The 21,763-nt window shown below is 43.4% G+C and overlaps 2 protein-coding genes across 2 annotated transcripts in view; both read left to right on the forward strand.

Annotated features, from left to right (window-relative positions):
* The window catches only part of LOC144769161 (echinoidin-like), a 659,546-nt gene that overhangs the window by 268,922 nt on the left and 368,861 nt on the right, over positions 1-21,763 (forward strand). The gene's annotated exons all lie outside the window — the stretch shown is intronic.
* On the forward strand, positions 10,519-11,532 carry LOC144761717 (proto-oncogene Mas-like). Its single transcript, XM_078646978.1, has one exon. The coding sequence runs from the start codon at positions 10,519-10,521 to the stop codon at positions 11,530-11,532; it is 1,014 nt and encodes a 337-aa protein (XP_078503104.1).

A 21,763-nucleotide genomic window follows, 5' to 3' on the forward strand; every position in this document is an offset into this window, starting at 1 on the left:
AACAACATATTATCATTTTATTTTTCCCTGGCTGAGCAGATTCTGCAAAGTGGGCCGAGTCTAGGGCAGGGCGGGGTAATCTTCTATTAACAGCGGCAGAAAGGAGGACTGTAAGTGCGCATGTCGGTTCGGCTGGCCGTCTTAGGACAGCCAAACTGACATGCACACTTACATTTCTCCAACCCAGCTGTGTTGCACAGCCTGTTGCAGAAGAGGCACAGGCTCCATATACCCAGACCGAGCATCAAGCCAGCCCACTCAGGACAATCCCGGTGCTTCTCTCGTGCTGAGTAATAGCATGTGAGCAGCGTCTGGATTGGGTGGGGAGTCTGGTAAGTTGTGCGCCTGTGCAATTTGGCTCATAGACTGTGCATGTAGAAGAAGGTGGACCCCGGCAGCGGCAAGTAACTCCTTCTTTAAAAATATAATTTACCCCATGCTGCCCTACTACTTTGTATTGGAAGCTGCCACCAAAGAAGATATATAGAGGAACATGTACAAGCCCCTATCGCCACCACGACGTCACCTATAGTGACGTTGTTGTGGCGATTGGGGCTGCGCCTTATGTACAAGGCTGCATTCAGCAACATAACATGTTTAACGCTGCCTTGTACATAAGGCCCCTTTCACGCTAAGAATAGCGTGAAAGGGGTGGGCAGTGGGTGTTACAGTGAACGTTCCACCACAACACCCATTCATTTTGATGCTGCCCCCTATGTACAAGGGTGGCGTACATAGGAGGCAGCGCCACAATTAAGACCAGGTAAAAACTGGTCATGAGATGGCGAAACAAGGAGAAATGCTTTATTTCTCCTCATTTTTGCTTTTTCCATGTGTGCTGCCTTGTGCAGCACACATGAAAAAATCAAAATGCCATGGTTTGTTTATGTGTAGAAAGGTGTCCCTTCCTGTACATAAACAAACTTGTTTTTTAAAAATGCAGTGTTGTCACTTTCATGTGTGCTGCATGAAGCAGCACACATGAAAGTGACAGAATGGCATTTCTAGGGCTGTTCTCGTGTAGAAAGGGACACTTTCCTACATATAAACAATCCTCCCCTGCATGCAAACACCCTTGCACTCTGGTGCAAGGGTGCCTGCGTTGGTGCTAAATTGCTAACTTAGCACCACCTTGCGAGTTCGAGAGGGAAATGCAAGGCTGCACCACATTCTTGTAAATATGGTGCAGCCTTGCGTTTCAGAAGCGGAGGACAGAGGCGTTAAGCCAGGAAGCCTAATGCCTCTCTCCTCCACTTCCTCTTACATATCCCCCATATTTGCAAGTAAAATCATTTTAATCTCAAATGCATGTACATCGAAATACCTAGGTATAATTCTAACTGCTTCTGTTCATGAAGTATCTTCCATATTCACACCAAGGTTTAAAAAATGTCAACTTCTAATAGCAAATGAGCTCCACCTGCCCCAATTCACTTAACAAAATTTACACAAGGAGACAATATGCATCTACTCTGACTGCAGCTACTTTACTCCAAAACCTATCAATGCAGCCACTATCTGTGCCCTTACGGAAGACTTTGAGGGCGATTAACTCTTCAAATTAGAAAATGGTGAGACCAATTAGAGTTTCCAGATCTCAGTCCATGCCAAAGGTTTATCCTGATGATCACAAAATGTGCTTTTTGAGGGCTCTCGGGATCAGAGATCTCACAAACTTGCAGGGACAAAGGCACAATGGTGGGGTAACACAGCTACAAAAGTGGTTGATGTATTTTTTACTTGCAATGAACAAAGATGAGATGAGCATATTATCAGATTTATTGCAGATCAGGTTGGTGGTAAGATGGATAAACTTGGTCAAGCAGTTCGCCACCAGCTCATAGGATTCACTGGCTACCCATCCACGAGCCAGAGACTTTTATTATCTTGTTCATGGTGGCTTTGGAGATGGTCATATCATCATAATTTCTCGAATGAGGAAGACTATGATTGGGAGGGTGATTGTTCTCCTTTAGAGGCTGGCTGGGTGATAATGACAGTAGCTTCTGGGTGGATCCACCAATTGCCTTTCGCTCACTCCCAGTAGGTGGAACCATGGCGGCATCTTTATTTGTCAAGCAGTAGTTAAGCTCTCAACCGCCCTCAGTATCCTGGCGGAGAACTTGAACTCACTTCCTGGAAGCATTCTAGAAACTGTGTTCCAGCAAGACCTGGCACAACTTCCTTTAATCCATTGATCAGTTTGCTGTCAATATTCAGATGCAATACCTTATGGCTGGTGCTGCTCTCAGTCACTCTTCCAGGCTGCCGGCCTGTCCTTATCCACCTTTTAACTCAATACCCTCATCGATTTTCAGACCACTCACCACAAGCCTTGTTTTACCCTCTGCATATATGGCCAAATAGTGTCAAGTTACTAAAAAATGTAGACGTACATGTCTCCACCCTCTGAATTTTGGGGTGAAGCCTCATTCACAAGTGTAATTTACTATGCTTAATAGGAGCAGGAGGATGTCTAGCACCTCACATGACCAACCACTGGTAGTGGACCACCCTCGCGTAGAATAATGGAGGCAGAGACTTTTAATGGACGCCTCTAGGAAATAAAGTTAGATAAACTTATTTTTACTGAAATATATATATATATATATATATTTCTATATAATTTACCATTTAAAAAGTTGAAAAAAAAAAAATTAAAAAAATTATTATTATTCTATTATTCTAAAAAAAAAAGATTTTTTTTAAGTTTAAAAATGAATTTTGTAAGTCCATTAATTTCAATAAATGCAATACTTCAATTTTTATTTTGATTACATTATTAGTAAATACAAACATTTAATACATCTTTAAAAATAAAATGTAATTGAATTTAACATATTTAAATTAATTCAGTGTTTACTTAAATAAATAAAGTTATAGGTGTAAATGTTTAAAAACATCCCAAACATATTTTTATGTTAAATATTAATATTTATTACCTTTATTTATTATTTTAAATGTAGAACACTATAAAAAAGTCACAGCTTTAACAACTTCAATTAAAATTATAAATAAAAAATGTAAATGATTGTTCTGAATGTAAATTAAAAACAACTACATTAAATTAGAAAAATATATTTTGTGTATTAAGTATTATTAATTATTGATATTAATGTATAGAACTAATTAATAGCAATTTAACTCTATTTCATTAAACATTAATGTTACATTATTTTAAAAAAAAATTAAAATGTAATAACACTTTTTTAAATAAAATAATAAATGTTATATTTCATATAAGTTAACATTATTTCCTATGGGATTTCTTTAATTTAAATCTCTACCTCCATTATTTTCTAGGCAAGGGTGTTATAGTAGCAGTGGTTGTCCATGTGTGACCTCAACTTATGCCAGCTCTTTGCAGGAGTGCATATGTGTCTCTAAAGGGTCCTTCTTGGTTGTAATAACTATAGACGCGTCGTTTGTGAATAGAAATGGCCATCCTCTTTTAGGGTGCTTGCATGTTCCTTCCTAAATCCTCTCTAACCCTCCCTAAACCATCCTTACTCCTCCCTTAATGTCTTCCTTTTAGTCAAAAGTATTCCCTCTTTTCCAGCCACTCCCCTCCATTCCTCCCACATTTACCAATAACACATACACTTACATGCAGAGCTGTCAAGTTTCTAGTCTGCTTATGCGTGACATTTGCATGTTTGAAATGTTCTACTATGTGATATTTGGTTGTCTCAAGTGAAATGTTGGGTGACAATCACAAACTTAATTCTTGACCCAAGCAGAAACATGTAATTCACCAGTAGAGGGAATTTATCCAGAAGCATAACCACTGCCCCATGGTAGAGAACTTGCCTTAACATCAGCCGGGATTATGCCAGCAACACAAAGTGACTTCATTGTGGCCTCCCACATCTTCAGGGCTCTGTCTGCAACAATGCACGCGGGAACATGTGTTTCTATGATTTCACTGGCAACCTTTTCATACACGAGTAGCAGATCATATTTGGAAATCTAAAAAAACTAAGGTAGCGAGTACTGTTGCATAGTGCTGCTTTGAGAGCTGCCAATATGAAAACCAAAACAAACCTAAAGGAACAGAGTGAAGGAGAAGAATCACCACTCCCTAATGCGCCCAAGAGATTCTTTACTAGACATTCATGTTAGGCTGGTGGCTCAGTGGACTAATGCGTCCACTGCCGGGGCCTGTGTTTGACATCATGGTCACAGGTTCAAATACCTGCAGGTCCCCTCAGTCTTTCATCCATCTGAGGTCGGTAAAATGAGTACCGTTGGGTAGCATTAAACATCTGTTATTCAGTGGCAAGATACCTATGGGTGATCGTGTGGCTTACAAATACACGTTATACATACATTGGACAGGTGGAAACTTTTTTCATTGAACTCTGGTATTTGTAGCCCTGCAACTAGAATGACAGAAGCAAAACTAAAAGTACCAGAATGCAAACAATAAAACCAAGACTCACTTCTGGTAAGTGGCAACGTGAGCACTTTGCTAAAAAGGAAGGTTTAAATGAGATTGTTTATTCAAATGACCTGTGTTCTTTTGTGAGAAGGTGGAACATTTTGCTTTGTTCAGTTTCCTATATTTATGAAAATGTAAATAAAATGAAAGCATATAGTTAAGAAAAGTTGATGAAGTGCACACAGTTTTGAAAATTCTATTATTTAAGTGCATATACTTAGCACACATTTTTAAGCAGCAATGTCATGCCTTTATTTTCGCTTACTTGTCGACATGTCTCCAGAGCATGACAGAGGGAAACATAGCCCTGGTCTCCCCCTCAGATGACTTTAGTTTTGATAAACCGTATAGTACCTTGAAGTACAAAGCATTTGCAGTGGCTAAGCAATTATGACACTTTCTGCCATTTCTGGCTATTACAGCTTTAACACATTGCATTCTGGAACTTGGATCCTACAAATGCAATCCATTGTGCAAATTGTACTCAAACAATAGGAATTTCAATGCAATCCAAGGAAGGCTAAAGAGATATCCTGAGAACTGCCTGAAGATGTCAAAAGTGACAGATCCACTTGGCCGCAGTGATACTTACGGTCACTCATATGGAGCTTCTGCACTGCCCCCTACTGTGGCCTCCCTGTCACTTCGCCATCTTAGCTCTCTGACAATCTGCGACCCCTTTGGAGTTGCACTTGCAGCTTGAGTGCTGGAACTGGCCATGTCTTGGCTGGCAGGAAGAGAGCAGTGGGCAGAGGTTTGACATGCTCAGCTGTGAGCAGAGAGTGGCAGTCCTGCCCCGATGCAGAAGATGTCTGCACCAGACACAAAGGACGGACACCCAAAATCTGAAGGGGAGAGTAGAAATGTGCCAGAGTGCTGAGATGGTTGAGTCAATAGAGATCTGAGCTCAGAAGTCAGGTCAATCTCATAGTCTTACCCTCGTGGTGATCATCACAAAACACAGAACAACTGTGAATGGAGACACATTAGGAAGCAAAGACACACAATGCACTGCTGTGGGGGGGGGGGAGGATGGAGGCAGATGAGATGCTCAATGGGGAGCTATATATGAGTCTTCCCAAGGGACACTTGGGACCTACTTGTTTTTAAAAGTCTACTTTGCACTGCGGCATCTTGCAGAATCATTTTTTATGGTGTTTGCATCCCCCTAATATTCCAGGATGCTCTATTGTACATTGTGGTTGTGTAGTGCCCGCAAGTTCTCATACAAGGGTGCTGCCCCTACATAGGAAAAGCCCCATGACAGCCAGGTGAATCCCGTCCACAGGAGGAAAGAGATACCTGCCCCATCAGACTAGTCACTAAAAGAGGGAAAAAGGAAAAAAAAATCAAGGTTAATTCAAAAGACAAAGGCCAAACTGCTAACTGTCCAAACCATTAGAACAGGCTTCTGTTAGATTTTGGTGGCTTGTCGGACAGCATAATGGGAAGAACAATTGTTTAAAAAAATTAATCTTTATTGTCATTTGAGTTATGCAAACATTACATCGGGACCTATGAGCCATGTTTACATTCAGCATCTCGGCTCACATAATCCATCGTACCTTATCGCGAACAAGCATCACATTGAGATACCTCCATAAACTCTCTCCCCACCCCTCGCTCTCCCTTCCGTTCAGTGTCAGGTTACATGATTAAATGAAGAAATGTAGGGCCATATTATCAAGAAAGGGCGATACATTATCGCCGCTTTTATCGGCAGGAAAGTACCGCTAAAACGGCGATAATGGGCTCTTGTGAATTCCCATAGAATCCCAGGTTCTGGTGTTAACCTGGGCTTCTATGGGAATTCACAAGGGCATTTTATCAAGCCCATTATCGCCGCTTTAGCGGCACTTTCCTGCCGATAAAAGCGGCGATAATGTATCGCCCTTGCTTGATAATATGACCCTTAATGTTTTACATAAGCATCGAGGTTACCCACTATAGTCTAGGCATTATTCCCATCTTGTCCCCCCCTGAATCAAGCCCCCCCCCATCTGGGGTCCCACGACCCCCCCGGGGTCTGTTCTTCTTTTAAATCTGCCAACATAGATGCGCATGGCAGGAGATCGGCGCCAGCCTTCTCGTCCTTTCGCACAAATTTAATCTGTACCAATTCCGCAGTTGCAAATTCACACATATTTCTGATCCATTCCTTGGGCTGCAGGGGTCGAGGACGCATCCATTCTATAGCCACACATCTCTTGGCCAGGACGAGCCCCAGGAGAACAAACCGTCTACTTAGCCTCTTGCGCTTCGGTGTAGGTAACAGTCCCAGCAAGACTTGTCTAATCTCCCTTGGGATTCTCCATCCTGTAGCCCTCTGCAGACGTTTGGGTACCTCCTCCCAATAGGGGAGCAATAACGGGCAGGACCAGACCATGTGAAGGAAATCTGCCCCACACTCATTACATCTTGGGCATTCATCATTGAGGGATGAGTATAATGTATGTAACATGTGCGGGGTTCGTTACGCCTGATGAACCATGTTATATTGATGGAGCTCAAATCATGGGTTAGCTCTAACCTCTGTACCCACTCATGAACCTTTCTCCAACCCCCCTCCATCAGGGGTTCATCTACAAGGGCATCCCATTTTGTCTGGCTCCTTGGCACTTCGCTTGGTAGATCGTCTCTCAATGCTCTATAGAGATGGGAACCAGATGTCTGCCCTGCACCATGTATAACATTACCAGATCTCTTGCGCTACACTTGAGATCTTTTCATATAGCAGTAATTTGGCCCGATCCTAGACTGAAGCTGACCCTTGCTTCCTTGCGAGTAATGCATTCCCCATCTATGTATAGATCCACCAATGTCAGACATCCTCCGTCCTTCCATCGGCGCACCGACATGGAGTCAGCAATACTGGCAAAATGGCGCAGCCCCCATAGGAGCATGCGCGGAGCACATGGGGCATGTTGCATCACCCGACGTACCACCATTTTCCACGTCGTGGCTACGTGACGCACAATGAATGGGTTCTCCCGGGGGGCACCACACCCAAGCATCAAGAGCTCCGTCAGTGGACGTCTTCATATGTTCCCGCCAAGAGACATTTCTCCTAATTATCATCCCTTTCCAGCCAGTGAACCGCATGTTGCAGTACGGCACAAGTACTGCAGATGCCCCACTTGGGGCTAAAGCACCTGCATAAAATAACCAATAACATTGCCTGGGAGCGCAAGAAAACACAAGAAAAGAAAGAAGAAGAATTGATCCACAGCTGCATCGGAGGCAGCGCAGTGGGCTGGAATCAACCGGTGCTAGGGCTCACCCACAATCCTGTACATTTGCCCCAGATGTTGTATTTTCTGCTCTAGTGCTGCCCAAAGAAGCCAGGTGCGCCAATAGTAACGTTTTTATGGCTCTGGGACACTACCGGAAATGTGGCAGACCACCACAGAAACTCTTCTATCAATTTTGAATACTACCCTATGTCTCCCATGTAGGGAGATTGGGACTTCCAACTCTAGGTTCTGAGGCTACTTGCAACAATGGTAGATGTAGAATAAACATTCATACACTACACAGTATTAAAGATTGAATTCTTAACTACCAGTAGCAATACTAACAATGAATCTTTGTGCATATTGTCGAATTCCAATGAAAGGTTGTACCATTCATAACGGTTTTATTATTGATTGCACTGCGTTTTGAACTCATAATTCTAACTTTAATTGTTACGATGAAACCCTGACAAAGCCAGTAAGTCTGACTTTTATTTACTACACACACTTTATTTTGTTAGGCTCATGTGAGGCATTTCGGGCCCGATTCACAGAATGAATTGAAGACTCAATCCCAAACTTACTACTATTTTGGTATTCACAGAATGCACTTACTACTTTTGGCATTCACAGAATGAACTTACTACTTGTGGTATTCATAGAAGTTATGATTTTGTCTTAAGTCTGTCTTAAGTCTGTCTTAAGTTTGTCTTAAGTTTGTCTTAAGGCAAATTTAAGACAAAATCCTAACTTCTGTGAATACCAAAAGTAGTAAGTTCATTCTGTGAATGCCAAAAGTAGTAAGTGCATTCTGTGAATACCAAAAAAATAGTAAGTTTAGGATTGAGTCTTAAGTTCATTCTGTGAATCGGGCCCTGAGTTTTTAGGGTTCAATGCTTGCTGGTGCCCAGACGTCCAGCAGATTGGGAACATTTAGGGGTCACCTGATCTTTGGGAACTTTCTTGCGTATGCGTCCTCTGTTGGTTGTGAGGCCTTTCAGGGGTTTCACCATGGACATTTCCACATGCCATTCTGTTTAAGTACTTTAAAGTAATGTGCAGTTTTGGTAGAGTATGTAAAAATTATATTTATAAGAAAAGGCACTGGCAGGGCAGCAATTTATTGAGTGCAGAGTCTCTGGTCCACAACACCTCATCTGAGTAAGCCCTGAACTGCTCTGCCTCTATACCCTGAGTAACAAGTGCTACAAATAGGTACTTGGTACCTAGTTACTAGCTCTGTGGTAGGGAGTCCCAGAACTTGAGTTCTGAAAGACCCCAGCTTTTACAATATAGGTGCAGTACTCCCTCCCTGCCCTGAGGCCCTCTGATCAGGATCCCCGACAAGAGTATTTATTTTAAGAGCATTTTTTGTAAACATACAACAAATGATGCTTACTTTAAAAAAAGTTCCGTCTTGAAGAGTGTTTCACAATTCCAGGGTAAATTAGACGCTGTTGGGTAGCCGATCATCAAACCAAATTCAATAAAGACTCTGGTCAGTTCTATGGGCTTTCTAATGGGTAGTTAATATTTTTTCAATATTGAAACAGTGCATTTGTGCTAGTGTTAGTACCTTGCCTTCAATGTAACCTCACTAACATCCTCTAGCTGCCTTTAATCAACCCGACCAACACAACCACCACAAAAATATAGTACCACCTTCCCACAATAAAGTATAGAATGCTCTTTCTGCTGATGAACAATTTGGTTGGCCTTCGTTTTTGTAATTCAGTAAATTTTAACTCATCGTTGGTCATTGCATCTTTTGACACATAGCACGAATAAATTCTCACCCACTTTGAAATCATGATATGTGTTTTTTCGGTATAGCATTGAATAATATAACATTAAATGACTTAAGATTATACAAGGTGAAAGGATTGCAGTTCCTTCTAAACAGATCCCCTTGCAAAGAAATTTGATAATCTCCAGAGGACCCACAATGTGTCTTCTATGTCATATGTGACCCTTGTGGATCTCGCCACACTACTCCGGCCTTGACAGTCTATTCATAATATGGCAGTGTCACTCCAACATCTTCTACCTACCCACAAACCCTACATGAAACAGTGTCAGGCTGCTCTCCAAGTTCGTCCACGTCTTCCAGTCAATGGGCAATTAAGATCACTCTGAAACTCTTAGCCACAAACCCAGCTGAATACACATGATTTGATGTAAGATTTCGCCTTCCTCGTGACTCAGACCACTAAGATGCCATGCATCAAGCTCAAAGATATCTTACTCAACCTGTGCAAATGTTTGAGGACCCATTAGTTCCAGGTCCTTAAAGTTCAAAGAAACCATCAATTGTAAATGCCTTTCACATGAATATTCAGCAGGAATCAACTCTACTTTCGCCTTCCTCAGAGGTCTCTGAAGAGGTCATTGGCTGGATTCAACACTATATGAGAAGAACATCAAAGTTTATATAGTATTATGACTTAATTTTGCAACTTCATCACAACAAATTGGATAATGCTGGTTCCACTTTGAAGATGAGCAATAAACAGTACCGGTCATCCCTAACCATATTCAGCAGACGAAAATGATGAGTTGTCAAGAAAATAGTGCTATGCTGGGAAACTTTCATATGTGGCATGACACCCTGCTAAAAGCGACAAGCAGATTAAAACGTTGTACTTTATCTCTTGGAGCCACTGGTTGAGATCAGTAGCAATTGTGGAATTGGGGTTGCTTCCGTATTGGTTGCTTGATAAGTATTCAGATACATAAAGCCAATGTAAGCCAATAGTATTAAACACATTATAATGTTTCTCTATTTCCATTTTTCGACAGGCATCATTATAGAAAAAAATCACAGCAGAAGCTCTCGTAGACCACATGATGTTGGACAGCAACCTTCAACCCTTCAATGACACCAACGGACCAATACATAATGAAACCAACATTACATTAACTATGGTACTGACAATGTCCTTGCCCTCACAGCTCATCTGCCTCCTGGGGATAGCTGGCAATGGGATTGTCCTGTGGGTCCTCTGTTTTGAGATGCAGAGGAACCCCTTCACTGTCTACATTCTAAACCTTGCTGCTGCTGACTTCTTCCTTCTCCTCTGCACTACAGCTATCATTCTTTATATTCTTATTATCGCAACTGGGGCAACAGTTTCACATTTCAACGAGGTTGTCTTTTTTCATATTGGGAACCTCTTCATGTTTGGCTACAATACCAGCCTCTTCCTTCTGTCGGCCATTAGTGTGGAGAGATGCGTGTCAGTTCTGCACCCCATCTGGTACAAATGCCACAGAGCAAAGCATCTGTCGACCATTGTGTCATCTTTGCTGTGGATCCTCGCCATTGTGGTCACACTAACAGAGGGTCTTTTGTGCACCGAAAGAGACACTTATGTAACTGCCCCTCACTGCACAGCTGTCATAGTCTTCTTGTTGAGTTTGACCTTTGGAATTATTTATCCGCTCATGATTCTCTCCAGCCTTGCTCTGGTCATGAAGGTACAAAGAAGATCGAAGAAGCACCAAGCAACACGGCTGTATCGGGTCATACTGCTCAATGTCATGGTTTTTCTTTTGACCACATTTCCAACAAGGCTTTTAGGGGTTTGCTTCTACTTCGAGATCATGAGACACAATGATTTCAACTATTTGATCCTAGTCTATGTTCACCTGTTCTGCGCCACTGTGAACAGCAGCGCCAACCCCTACATTTATTTCCTCGTGGGGAGCAAGGAGAAGAGGAGATTTAAAGAAGTCCTAAGGAGTGTCTTTCGGAGTGATCTTGAGTCACCATGCAGAGATGAGAATGTCAGCTCCAATATATCCAGGTCTGAACATTGTGTCAATCTTGTGGAAACACACAGATCCATGCCCCAATAAGCAATAATAGAAAGATATGTCATTTGACTCTGTGTTTTTGTACATAATTATTTTTTTCGGTTTCATTTCTTTATTAGGGTTTTCAATTTCACAAAAACATATCAAAATTTAATGCAGGGGTGGTCCAAGTGCTTCGCATTTGGGAAGCGCCAGCATAAACCCTATCAGCCTTCCTAGAAACCCATGAGCTACTCTATCAATCCCAGACGGATTTCCGCCCACAACACGGCACAGAATCTGGTTGAGGAAGCTAGGAGGATGGTGGATCAGGGAGGAGTGGCAGCCATCATCCTCCTAGACCTCAGCGCGGCCTTTGACATGGTCAACTTCAATGTTCTCATTGAACGGCTAAGGAGAGCAGGAAAAGCAATTTCCTGGCTCCAATCGTTTCTTAATGGCAGAACTTTTCAGGTCTTTGCTGGGGAATCCACCTCCAGCCCTCTTCCTTTGAACTATGCAGTGCCCCAGGATCCTCCCTGAGTCCTACGTTATTTAACATATATATGAGGCAACTGGCCGAGGTCATCCAGCCGTATGAGATCAAAGTGGTCACCTACACGGATGACACTCAGCTGGTGATATCTCTAAATCATCCGCAGACTGACCTTGCAGACCTGGAGCTCTGTCTGGGAAAAGTCACCACCTGGATGCAACACTCCTGTCTCAAATTGAACGGAGAAAAAGCAGAAATCATGTATTTGGGCAACACTGCCAAGGTAACCCCCACACTGTCCTAGCCACTGTGCTTGGGCACCCCCCCGCCAGTTCCGAAGTAAAAGATCAAGAGCCTCGGTGTGTGGCTGGATAACTCTCTTAAACTCGACCAGCAGTCAGTGGCAGTGACGGGGGCCTGTCACGGCATCCTTTGAATGCTACAGAAGGTCCCTCCCCTATTGCCCACTGAAGCTAAGAAAATAGTGGTCCAGGCACTGATTCTTTCGCGGCTGGACTACCATACTGTATTTGGGAGCCCCAAAGTCTACCCTGAGGAAGCTCCAGGTGGCACAGAACTGCGCTGCACGACTTCTGACAGGTTGTGGAGGCACACAGTCAGCCAGCCCCAGTTTGAATGCCCTTCACTAGCTACCAATTAAGGAGTGGATCTCCTTCAAAGCCTTATGCATTGCTCATTAGGCCACCGCATCAATCGATCTCTGATCATCGCCTATCTTCCTAAGAAATCTCTTCGCTCGGAGAATTTAAATTTAGCCTGCATTCCTAAAATCAATAGGTTGCGGAGTGGAGGCCGCTCCTTTTCATATAACATAGCTAGACTTTGGAACTCCCTCCCGCTCAATCTCCGGCATGAAACTTCCCACCTCTCTTTCCGGAAGGGTCTTAAAACATGGGTATTCCAGAATATTAATTGCTAGCTCTCTCTTTTCAGCCTGAACTGCCGCTAGCGCTGGGATGCCTCAGGCTAGCCATGCACTCTATAAATGCTAATTAATAATAATAATAAACATACACATAAAATAATAATGCTTCTCACGGGGAGGGCAGAATGAGCGGATGGCTGGGAGATTTTTCACTTTATCGATCCGACAGTCGCTATCATAGGACAGCGACTGTCTCTATTATAATGTGTTTAGTATTAACTGATCAATACATAATCAGAGGGTCTGACAGGCCTTCTATAGGGAGAATCCACATACCTTTCCAACATATGTCAACCTTGTGTGCATCTTATTTTGTAACGATCAGTTACATTAGGTATGCCTCCCAAATGTCTTCAAACACTTGTTGCTGGTCGTTCAGTTTGTATATCAATCATTTGTACTTAGCCATCTCTACCATTGCAATGGTCCATTCTTCAAAGTCTGGGAGTGAGAGAGATTTCCAATGCATTAAGATGCATATCTTGGGACAGCTAGCTCTGAGTTGAGCCACCATTTTTGCTGCAGTTGGTGATTGACAATATCCTGAGAGTCATTCAAGACACAAAGTTGGTGGCTTTATAGGCAAGTCGCATATCCTGCTTTACCAAATAGAGTCCCATTAAGGGCAGAAATGTGGACAACCACAGAGAATGCATATTATGTCTCCCTTATAGTGTGCACAATGCTAACATTCTGAATTACAGCTGAGTCTCACCCAACAGTTTGAATAGTGTCCAGTGCCAATCCTGTAGATTCTTGAAAAAGCTGAACTTCTCCCATGTTTCATGAGGCTTTTGTCATGATCTCAAATTTGTTCCTATTTGTCCTTATCATACTGTGGTTGCCAACTGTTGTGGAGGCATTTCAGTGTCTGTTGAGAAATATAGCCTTTCTATCAAAGTGTTGTAGAGGACCAACATCAACTTCTTATTGGTTCCCCCTTTTGTTGAATAGTTGTGGATGGTGGATATGGCCGTGGGTAGCTGGTGGCTAGCCAGGTTGTGGCAAGTAAGGTAGGAATTGGTTTGCATGTAGGTGTAATTAAACTTTCAGGTCTTGAAACGATTTAAAGGCCCCATCACAAAAAGCTTGGACCTTTGACTGATGTCACAGCATTCCCATTGGAGAAGTGTTTTTCTATGTCAATTCATGTTTCTGTTTTATGCCACAGAGGTGCCTGTAAATGTGAAAATGTGGTTTGCTGTAGCAGTTTATGACTAGTTCTTCATATCTGAAGAGATCTTGTCAGGGTAGAGACGGGTGACTTCAATTCTAGATTCAAATTTTTATTGCAGCCCCTTTACAGACTAATACTGAGTCTCTCATCATCATGCCTCATACGTAGGTTTTTCCAATGGCCCATAGGGTATGGGCTGAGGACTCTGAATTATTGTTGAGAGACAGGTATTCCTGCAGGTAGTCAGGCAGCTTTTCTTTTGGAGTCTTTATTTTAGAGTGCCCATTCTCCAAGTTTTGTTCTTAGGAACCTGCAGTTGGAAATCAGGCGCCAAAGCAATTAGGTCATTGTTTGAGATATACTGGGAGCCTATGGTGCAGCACGTGCTTTTGTGAAGCAATGCTACGCTGACCAAGAAGTAGTCTATTCTGGTCTCAGGTCTACCAGGGTAGGAGAAAAAAGTGTATTCTCTGTCTGTCTGGTGCCTGAGTCTCCAGGGGTCAGTGAGAGAGCAATATGCCATCACGTCTCATAGCAGACTCAAATCATTGTTGCTACGTAGGGCAAGGTGGCCAGATCTATCAAGAATGGGACTGGTTCAGACATTCCAGTCTCCGCCAATCACTAAGGTAATTTCTGTTATCATTCTATTGTGTTTAGTAAAGAATTCCATCTTTCTTGCATTCACTGCATAAATAGATCTAATGACTCAGGTATAGCCCTGGCATGCAAATGTGCAAGGAAATAGCACCCTTGTGGGTCACACCATGTTTTCTGTATCATTACAGGGAGTTCCTTATTAAAAGGATATCCACACAACCTTTCGGTAGGGTAGGCGAGTTACGTTGGAGATATCCGGGGGGGAGGTGAATTCTCTGATCCTGAAGCTGCTACCACATGGCTGACCCAGGCTCCTTTAGGCTTAGAGTCTTCCATCATGGATGAATATGTTTCTTGCAATAAGAAAATGGCAGGAGTTTAGGAGCCTAAATTGGATAGTGTCTTTTTCCTTCGTACATAACCTATGAGGCCATTGGAATTTAGGTACCAAATCATGAGCCTGTTGTTGTGTGCATCTTAATAACGTCGAAAGGGTAAGCATCTGCAGTGTCCTGCTAAGTTCTGAAACTATTTCTATGCTTGAGTATTCTGCACTTTCACAGGCTTAATCCATGAATTGCCAGATCAATGCCATATCCTCCGCATGCTTCCACACCCTCCACAAATGCCGCAAGACATTCAAGTGGATCCGCCCTGACACCACAGCCAGATTTATCCTCGACATCCCATAACACAACCACATCGCCCAACACCTCTGCGATCTCCACTGGCTCAGCATCAAAAGAAGAAGAATCTTCAAGCTACTCCCACATACCTACAACGCTCTGCACAACACCGCCCCCAATACCACAATTACCTAATCTCCTTCCACACCTCCAAGAGAAACCTCTACTCAGCCGATCTCGCCCTAGCTACCGTCCCTCGTTTCTACCAGACCAGAGCAGGTTGAAGATCCTTCTCCTACCTTGCAGCCAAGACCTGGAACGAACTCCACCTCCAAAGAAGACCGACTATGCACCAATTCCGAAAGAACCTCAAGACCTGGCTCTTCGAATGACCCAAAGGAGCTGCTCACCCCCCCCCCCCCTCACCGCCTTGAGGCCCTCACAGGTGAGAATTGCGCTCTAAAAAACCCTGATTAATTGATTGAATCCTTGAGTGGGGTAAGTAATTTGGAGTTTCTGAAGTGTGAAAGAGATGGGTGGGGCAGAGTTAAAGAGTCTGAGAACAGATGAACATTTATCACCACTCCCCATGTAATAAAGAGTATGAAAATGGGCTAGAGCTGCAGGTATTAGGCTTTAAGAGGGGATCTCCATTTATCCCTTTCTCTTGGATAGTGCCCCAGTGGAGATTCTGCCTGATCCTGTTGGTTTACGCAGTGTGAGTTCTAGTTATTGTTTCAGTGGGATCTGACTTGCTGGACCACAATGTTGTCTCATGTGGGTGAGAAGATGGTACCACTTCCTTGAAGTACTCATTAGCGTTTCCATTACGTCCTTTAGCTCTTGGATATCATGATATCTCCTTGGAGGGGCGGTTTATCCATTAGGGCTCTTCACATTTATCTTGAAAATTATTAGATTGACTTATTTAGAGATCTGATCAAATAGCTAAACATATCGATCTATTTAAGTGTGAGCTGTCTGTCACAGGCTGCCTGTCCCACCTTGCTCTGAAGCGGGCGATGGAAGCCAGGAACTAAATCAACGTTCAGCACATTGGGGGCTGCATCCCTGCTTGACACCAGATATCTGTTACTCACAGGCATGATCCCAACCTTTCCCATTCATCATACGGTAGGACTTTATGCAAACTCAAATGTTTTTGCACCTTGTCCTCAGTAATGGTAAGGGGTTTAATGCTAATCTTGTGCTATCTATATTGTACTGAGACCCCTGGTAACGATAACCTCCCCCACTATGACACCCTAGGCCCTAGGCCCAGGCTGCAGGTCCCTGGCCCCTTTAGAAGTGGACCTTTATTTGTTCCCCTGTGAAATGGATCCAACAAATGAGCAGGGTTTAGGTCCCCATGCGACGTTGGTTCAAATACCTGAGTCAACAGCAAAGTGAGAAATATGTTCTTTTGGTAAAGAGAGTTACATGCTGTATAACTTTCAAACTGGCCCTATCTCAATACCCTTAATATTATTGCCAAAAATATGGAAACATTTGCAAACAATGAATGTTAAAAACATTAAGGTAATGCATGTCAGGAATTTTGGGGCATATTATCAAGTAAGGGCGTTACATTATCGCCTCTTTTATCGGCAGGAAACTGCCGATAAAGCGGCGATAATGGGCTTGATAATATGCTCTATGAATTCCAATCGAAGCCAATGTTAGATGTCTTCACATCTAACATGGGCTTCGATTGGCATTCATAGAGCATATTATCAAGCCCATTATCGCCGCTTTATCGGCAGTTTCCTGCCGATAAAAGCGGCAATAATGTAACGCCCTTACTTGATAATATGCCCCATAGTTCCTATTTTATTTCACAGGTTTTGCTTACTCTAGCATTCCCTAAGAGTGTTAGCTATTTCATCATGTTGTACTTCTGTATGTATTTTGTGTATAGTATTACTCTTGTACAGTGCATACTTTGAGTAGTACCAGGTGTTTTTGTGGGATATTGGTTGGGAGCTCTGGCACTGAGGCTGAAGGCAAAGCAACGTGCCTGCCATTTAGTTGTCCTCTCTGCAGAGCACACAGAACAATGTTCATGTATTCTAGTTGCAACTGAAATTCTGTGTAAATGTGTGTGAAGGGGGTACAATGTCAAAATATTTTCAAGGCAAATGTAACACAAAATAAAGTACTTAAATATGATTGAGTGCAGTATATGTTTGGGGGTGGTGAAGTCAGGGCGATGAGAGAAAGTGCATTCAGGGAGAGTGAAAAGAGTGCGCTGAAGAGGGAATAGATGATGTTGAAGATGTACAGATGGATATAAAAAAAGAGTACATACATACTCCTTTCACAGGCCTAAAGAGTAAATAATTCACAGTCTTTCAGAATTTCAGAATTGTAACATTTGAAATATTATTTTTTTTTATTAAAAAATCATTATTTTTAATCATTTATTTTAAACGGCTAATAACCATTGACAAACCCAATAGAATGGGCAGGTTTTAGGTGTATGTCAGTGGCTATGTTATATATCTGGATGCACTAACATCTCAAAAAGAAAACAACAGACTGGTCAGGTGGCACACGATGGGAATTACAGACATTTATTTTACATATTCCTTTTTTGAGAGTCTCCTCTTTTTCATCCCACTTAAAGACCTTTCTGCACTATATGACTGATTGCAGCCAGCAGTTTTTGGTGCTCCCTGAAGATTAGAGCATTTTCTTCTAAAGTTGATGCTGTATTCAGTGCAAGACACTGGGCAAGCACATACTTTAAAGGGCCTGAAATTGTCACATTGTACAATTTTCTCATTACAGTAACTGTTGACATAATAATGCAGTAAGATATAGGCAGTTTTTAATGCTTCTAATATTTCAAGATTCTATGTTCCCACTGCATTATTTATTTATTTATTACATTTATATCGCGCATTATCACCGATTGGTCTCTAAGCGCTTGTACTTGGGAAACTGATCATCACAGGAAAACAAGAAAAACAAATTATATTGAACCCCAGGCTTCTAGGAAAAGCGCCGTTTTTAACATTCGCCTAAAAGGCAATAGATTTGGTTCCTTCCATAGACCAGATGGTAGCTTATTCCAAGCTGCCGGCAGGGTAGTTGAAAATGCACGTCCACCAAGAGTGGACAGACGATAACGCGGGCTTACCAGAAGAGTGTCCTCAGACGAGCGCAAAGTTCTTCTGGGGATGTACTGCACCAGTCTGGCTTTGATGTAGCTGGGGGCATTACCAAAGACCGCCTTGTGTGCGATGCATAGACCTTTGAATAGGATCCTCTGCCAGATGGGAAGCCAATGTAATTGGTATAGAAGAGGAGAGGCATGCGTGCCTCTAGCTTTTCCAAAGATCAGTCTAGCTACATCATTCATCACTATTTGCAGTCTCGAAAGTAATTGCTGGGTAAGCCCAACATAAAGGGCATTCCCATAATCCAAACGCCCTAGAATCATTGCAGACACCACCGTCCTTAGAGGGGAAAAAGACAGCATTGGAGAGATTTTCCGGAGTTGCCTAAGGAGGCCCACGCATGTGCCTACCACCGACGACACTTGATCTTTCATAGATAGATTACCATCGATGTGGATACCCAAGCTTTTCACCACCTTCGCTGGTGTCGGGGCCCTGCCCAACTCCTGAGGCCAGAGAAGGTCGTTCCAAGGGTTGCCCGAGATGGTGATGGGCAACACTTCTGTCTTCTCTGGATTGATCTTTAAGGAGTTGGAGGACATCCAGTTACTCGTGAACTTTAGAATGTTGTGCAACCTAGCTTGGGCTCCAGGTGAATCATCAATTTGTATGATAATCTGTGTGTCGTCGGCATAGTTGTAAATCTGACACTCCATCTGGTTTAGAGCGGCAATCAGAGGCTGTAAATATATATTAAAAAGGAGCGGCGAGAGGGCGGATCCCTGCGGTACCCCACAGGTTCTTGCCGCTGATGTAGAGATCAAATCTGACAACTGGACCCTCTGCGATCTTCCCTGCAGGAATGAAGTTAACCAGCCCAGTGCGGTCCCCCCGATGCCCAGATCTCTCAGGCGTTTCAGCAGTCAGTTGTGATTCACCGTGTCAAACGCAGCTGAGAGATCTAAGAGCACCAGGGCCCCGGGGATCTTTTTGTCAGCTCTACATCTTAATTCATCCAAAATGGATATCATCACCAGCTCGGTGCTGTGGTGTTTTCGAAAGCCTGCCTGATTTCGCTCCAACAAAACGTTAGTTTCCAGATGTTTTGAAAGGTGTGTCAAAACATGCTGCTCCTTCATTTTGGCCAAGAGAGGTAGTTGAGAGATGGGCCTATAATTTTTTTGATTTTTAACGTCGGCCCCCGGTTTCTTAAGGAGCGGTATCAATCTAGCTTCTTTAAACAAAGTGGGGACCTGACCCATCTCTAAAGATCTATTGAAGAGGGTGAGTACATTAGGTGGGCAGGGGTTTGCTTGCGAGCCAGAATTTACTCTCTCTACTAGACTGGCCAACATCTCCTTAGTGATCAAGGGAAATGTATTTATAAACTGATCTACCTCATTATGAACCTTGCTTTCTCACTAAATGAATTTGCTTCAAAATGCAGCATTTGCCAAACTTTTTTTTTATTTTTTTTTTATTTTTTTTTTTTATTCTAGACTTCCCCCTCTGACCCTATGTTTGTCTATTAAGGATGCTTGCTTTGCTAACTACATAAAAGACATACCTAACTTTTTTAAATGTCACCTTTTTCAAATGTCACCATACGCCAGTCCCTTGTCGTGCTGTCTAATGGGATCAGCATCAGTGCTGGGTCCGGAAGGCTAATCCTGAGGCCCTTTGGTTTCAGCGTGGATCTCAGAGAGTGTGAGATGGAAAACGAAGGAGACGTCAGAAAAGGAGTGCTTCCCATCCCGATTGGGCAGGCACAGTCAAAAGGAGTGTGGCATCAGCTCCTCATTCTATGGGCTTTCCGGAACTCAGGCTCAGAGTCAGGCTTTCTGAAAATCAGGGGATGTGTACAAGGAAATGTTGCAGTGCGGTCATGCACACAATTTAGCAGTGCCACAACAAATTGTTTCCAAAATGCAGGGATGCACTGTATTTTACAAGTATATGGTGCACCCCTGTGTTTTCCCTACCACTGGCACTAAAGCAAGCTGCCTTGTGCCAACTGAGACACACTTGCGCCCATAGTTCAAGGGTGTCTGTGTTGTAGGGATGATTGTTTATGTGCAGGAACAGACACGTTCCTGCACATAAATGTTCCTTTAACCCCTTGCGTGCTTCGGACGGCCCCCGGTTGTCTGACGTCACGGTGGGCATGTGCGGAGGACAGCCAGGGGCTGTCCGAAATCCTCATTATTTTGCCCCCACCTCAGGGGAATGTGCACAGCGTGCAAGGGGTTAAAGGCGGTTTGCTTTTTCTATGTGTGCTGCAGAATATGAAGCACATACTGAATGATTAGAAACAAGGAGAAATGGAAGTATTTCTCCTCATTGCGTCAATCTAAAGCCTGCTTTTTCTAGGCGTTAGTCTTTAGCACTGCCTTAGATTTACCTATCCTTGTAAATCTGGGGCAGCATAAAAAAACAATGGATGTTGTGGTGGAATGCCCAGAGCAACTCCCACTGAATGCCCTTTTCATGCATATACCTGTGGTGTGGTGTGGCTCACTGGTTAGAGGCGGCAGACCCGGGAGCAGAAGTCGGCCCGGGACCAGGGTTCAATTCCCGACGCGGCAGGGTCGTGGACCAGGGTCAGCGAACTTGACAATTCTCACCTCGGTGCCTACTCTAACCTGGGGTCCCACTCGGCAACTCTGGGCATTAGCTTGCCTAATCTCCACAACGGCCCCATCAACGCCCGGGATGCCTGGCTCCACCTTGGGGATTCCCAGTAGGGACCATCCCACAGGGAAAGCCAGGATGGGTTCCCCAGCGGTATACAGCGCCGGGACGCCCCTTTGCTAGGGCAGCTGTGCGCTTTACAAGTATACAACATTTAACATATGTACACAGCGGCGTTAAGCCCGGCGAAATGGCTTAAATCCTTTTTGTAAACATAGTGCAGGGCATTGCGTCACCGGAATGTAAAAAAGAAATGACCTTCCGGTGGCGCAATCCCCTTGTAAGAGTGAGAAGATTAAAGTCACAATTCAGCAATTCAGGCATCGAGTGGACAGGAAGGCAGCCTGCCCCGCCCCAAGAGAGTCAAGGAAGAGAGGCAGGGTGTGAGCGACAAGCAGGGAGAAACAAAAAGAGAACGTTTGGGGGATCATAAATTCGAGTTCCTGATAACGTTCCTCAGAGCAGTTCTCTGTTATATGTAAGGGCAATAAAAATAGTGAGAATGGACATCCCTGCCTACGAGTGTGGCAAAAATGGCACTCATTATACAGAATCCTGCATTACCTCCACGACTCTGTGGCATGATCCCGTCGATACCATGTACTCGAGTCTTATATCGATTTCCTCAGAAATCAT

The sequence above is a fragment of the Lissotriton helveticus genome, chromosome 1_1 (genome assembly GCF_964261635.1).
Source record: "Lissotriton helveticus chromosome 1_1, aLisHel1.1, whole genome shotgun sequence".
NCBI classification, from domain to species: domain Eukaryota; kingdom Metazoa; phylum Chordata; class Amphibia; order Caudata; family Salamandridae; genus Lissotriton; species Lissotriton helveticus.

Coding starts and splice junctions, on each gene's coding strand:
- LOC144761717 (XM_078646978.1), top strand. CDS start 10,519: ATGATGTTGGACAGCAACCTTCAACCCTTCAATGACACCAACGGACCA.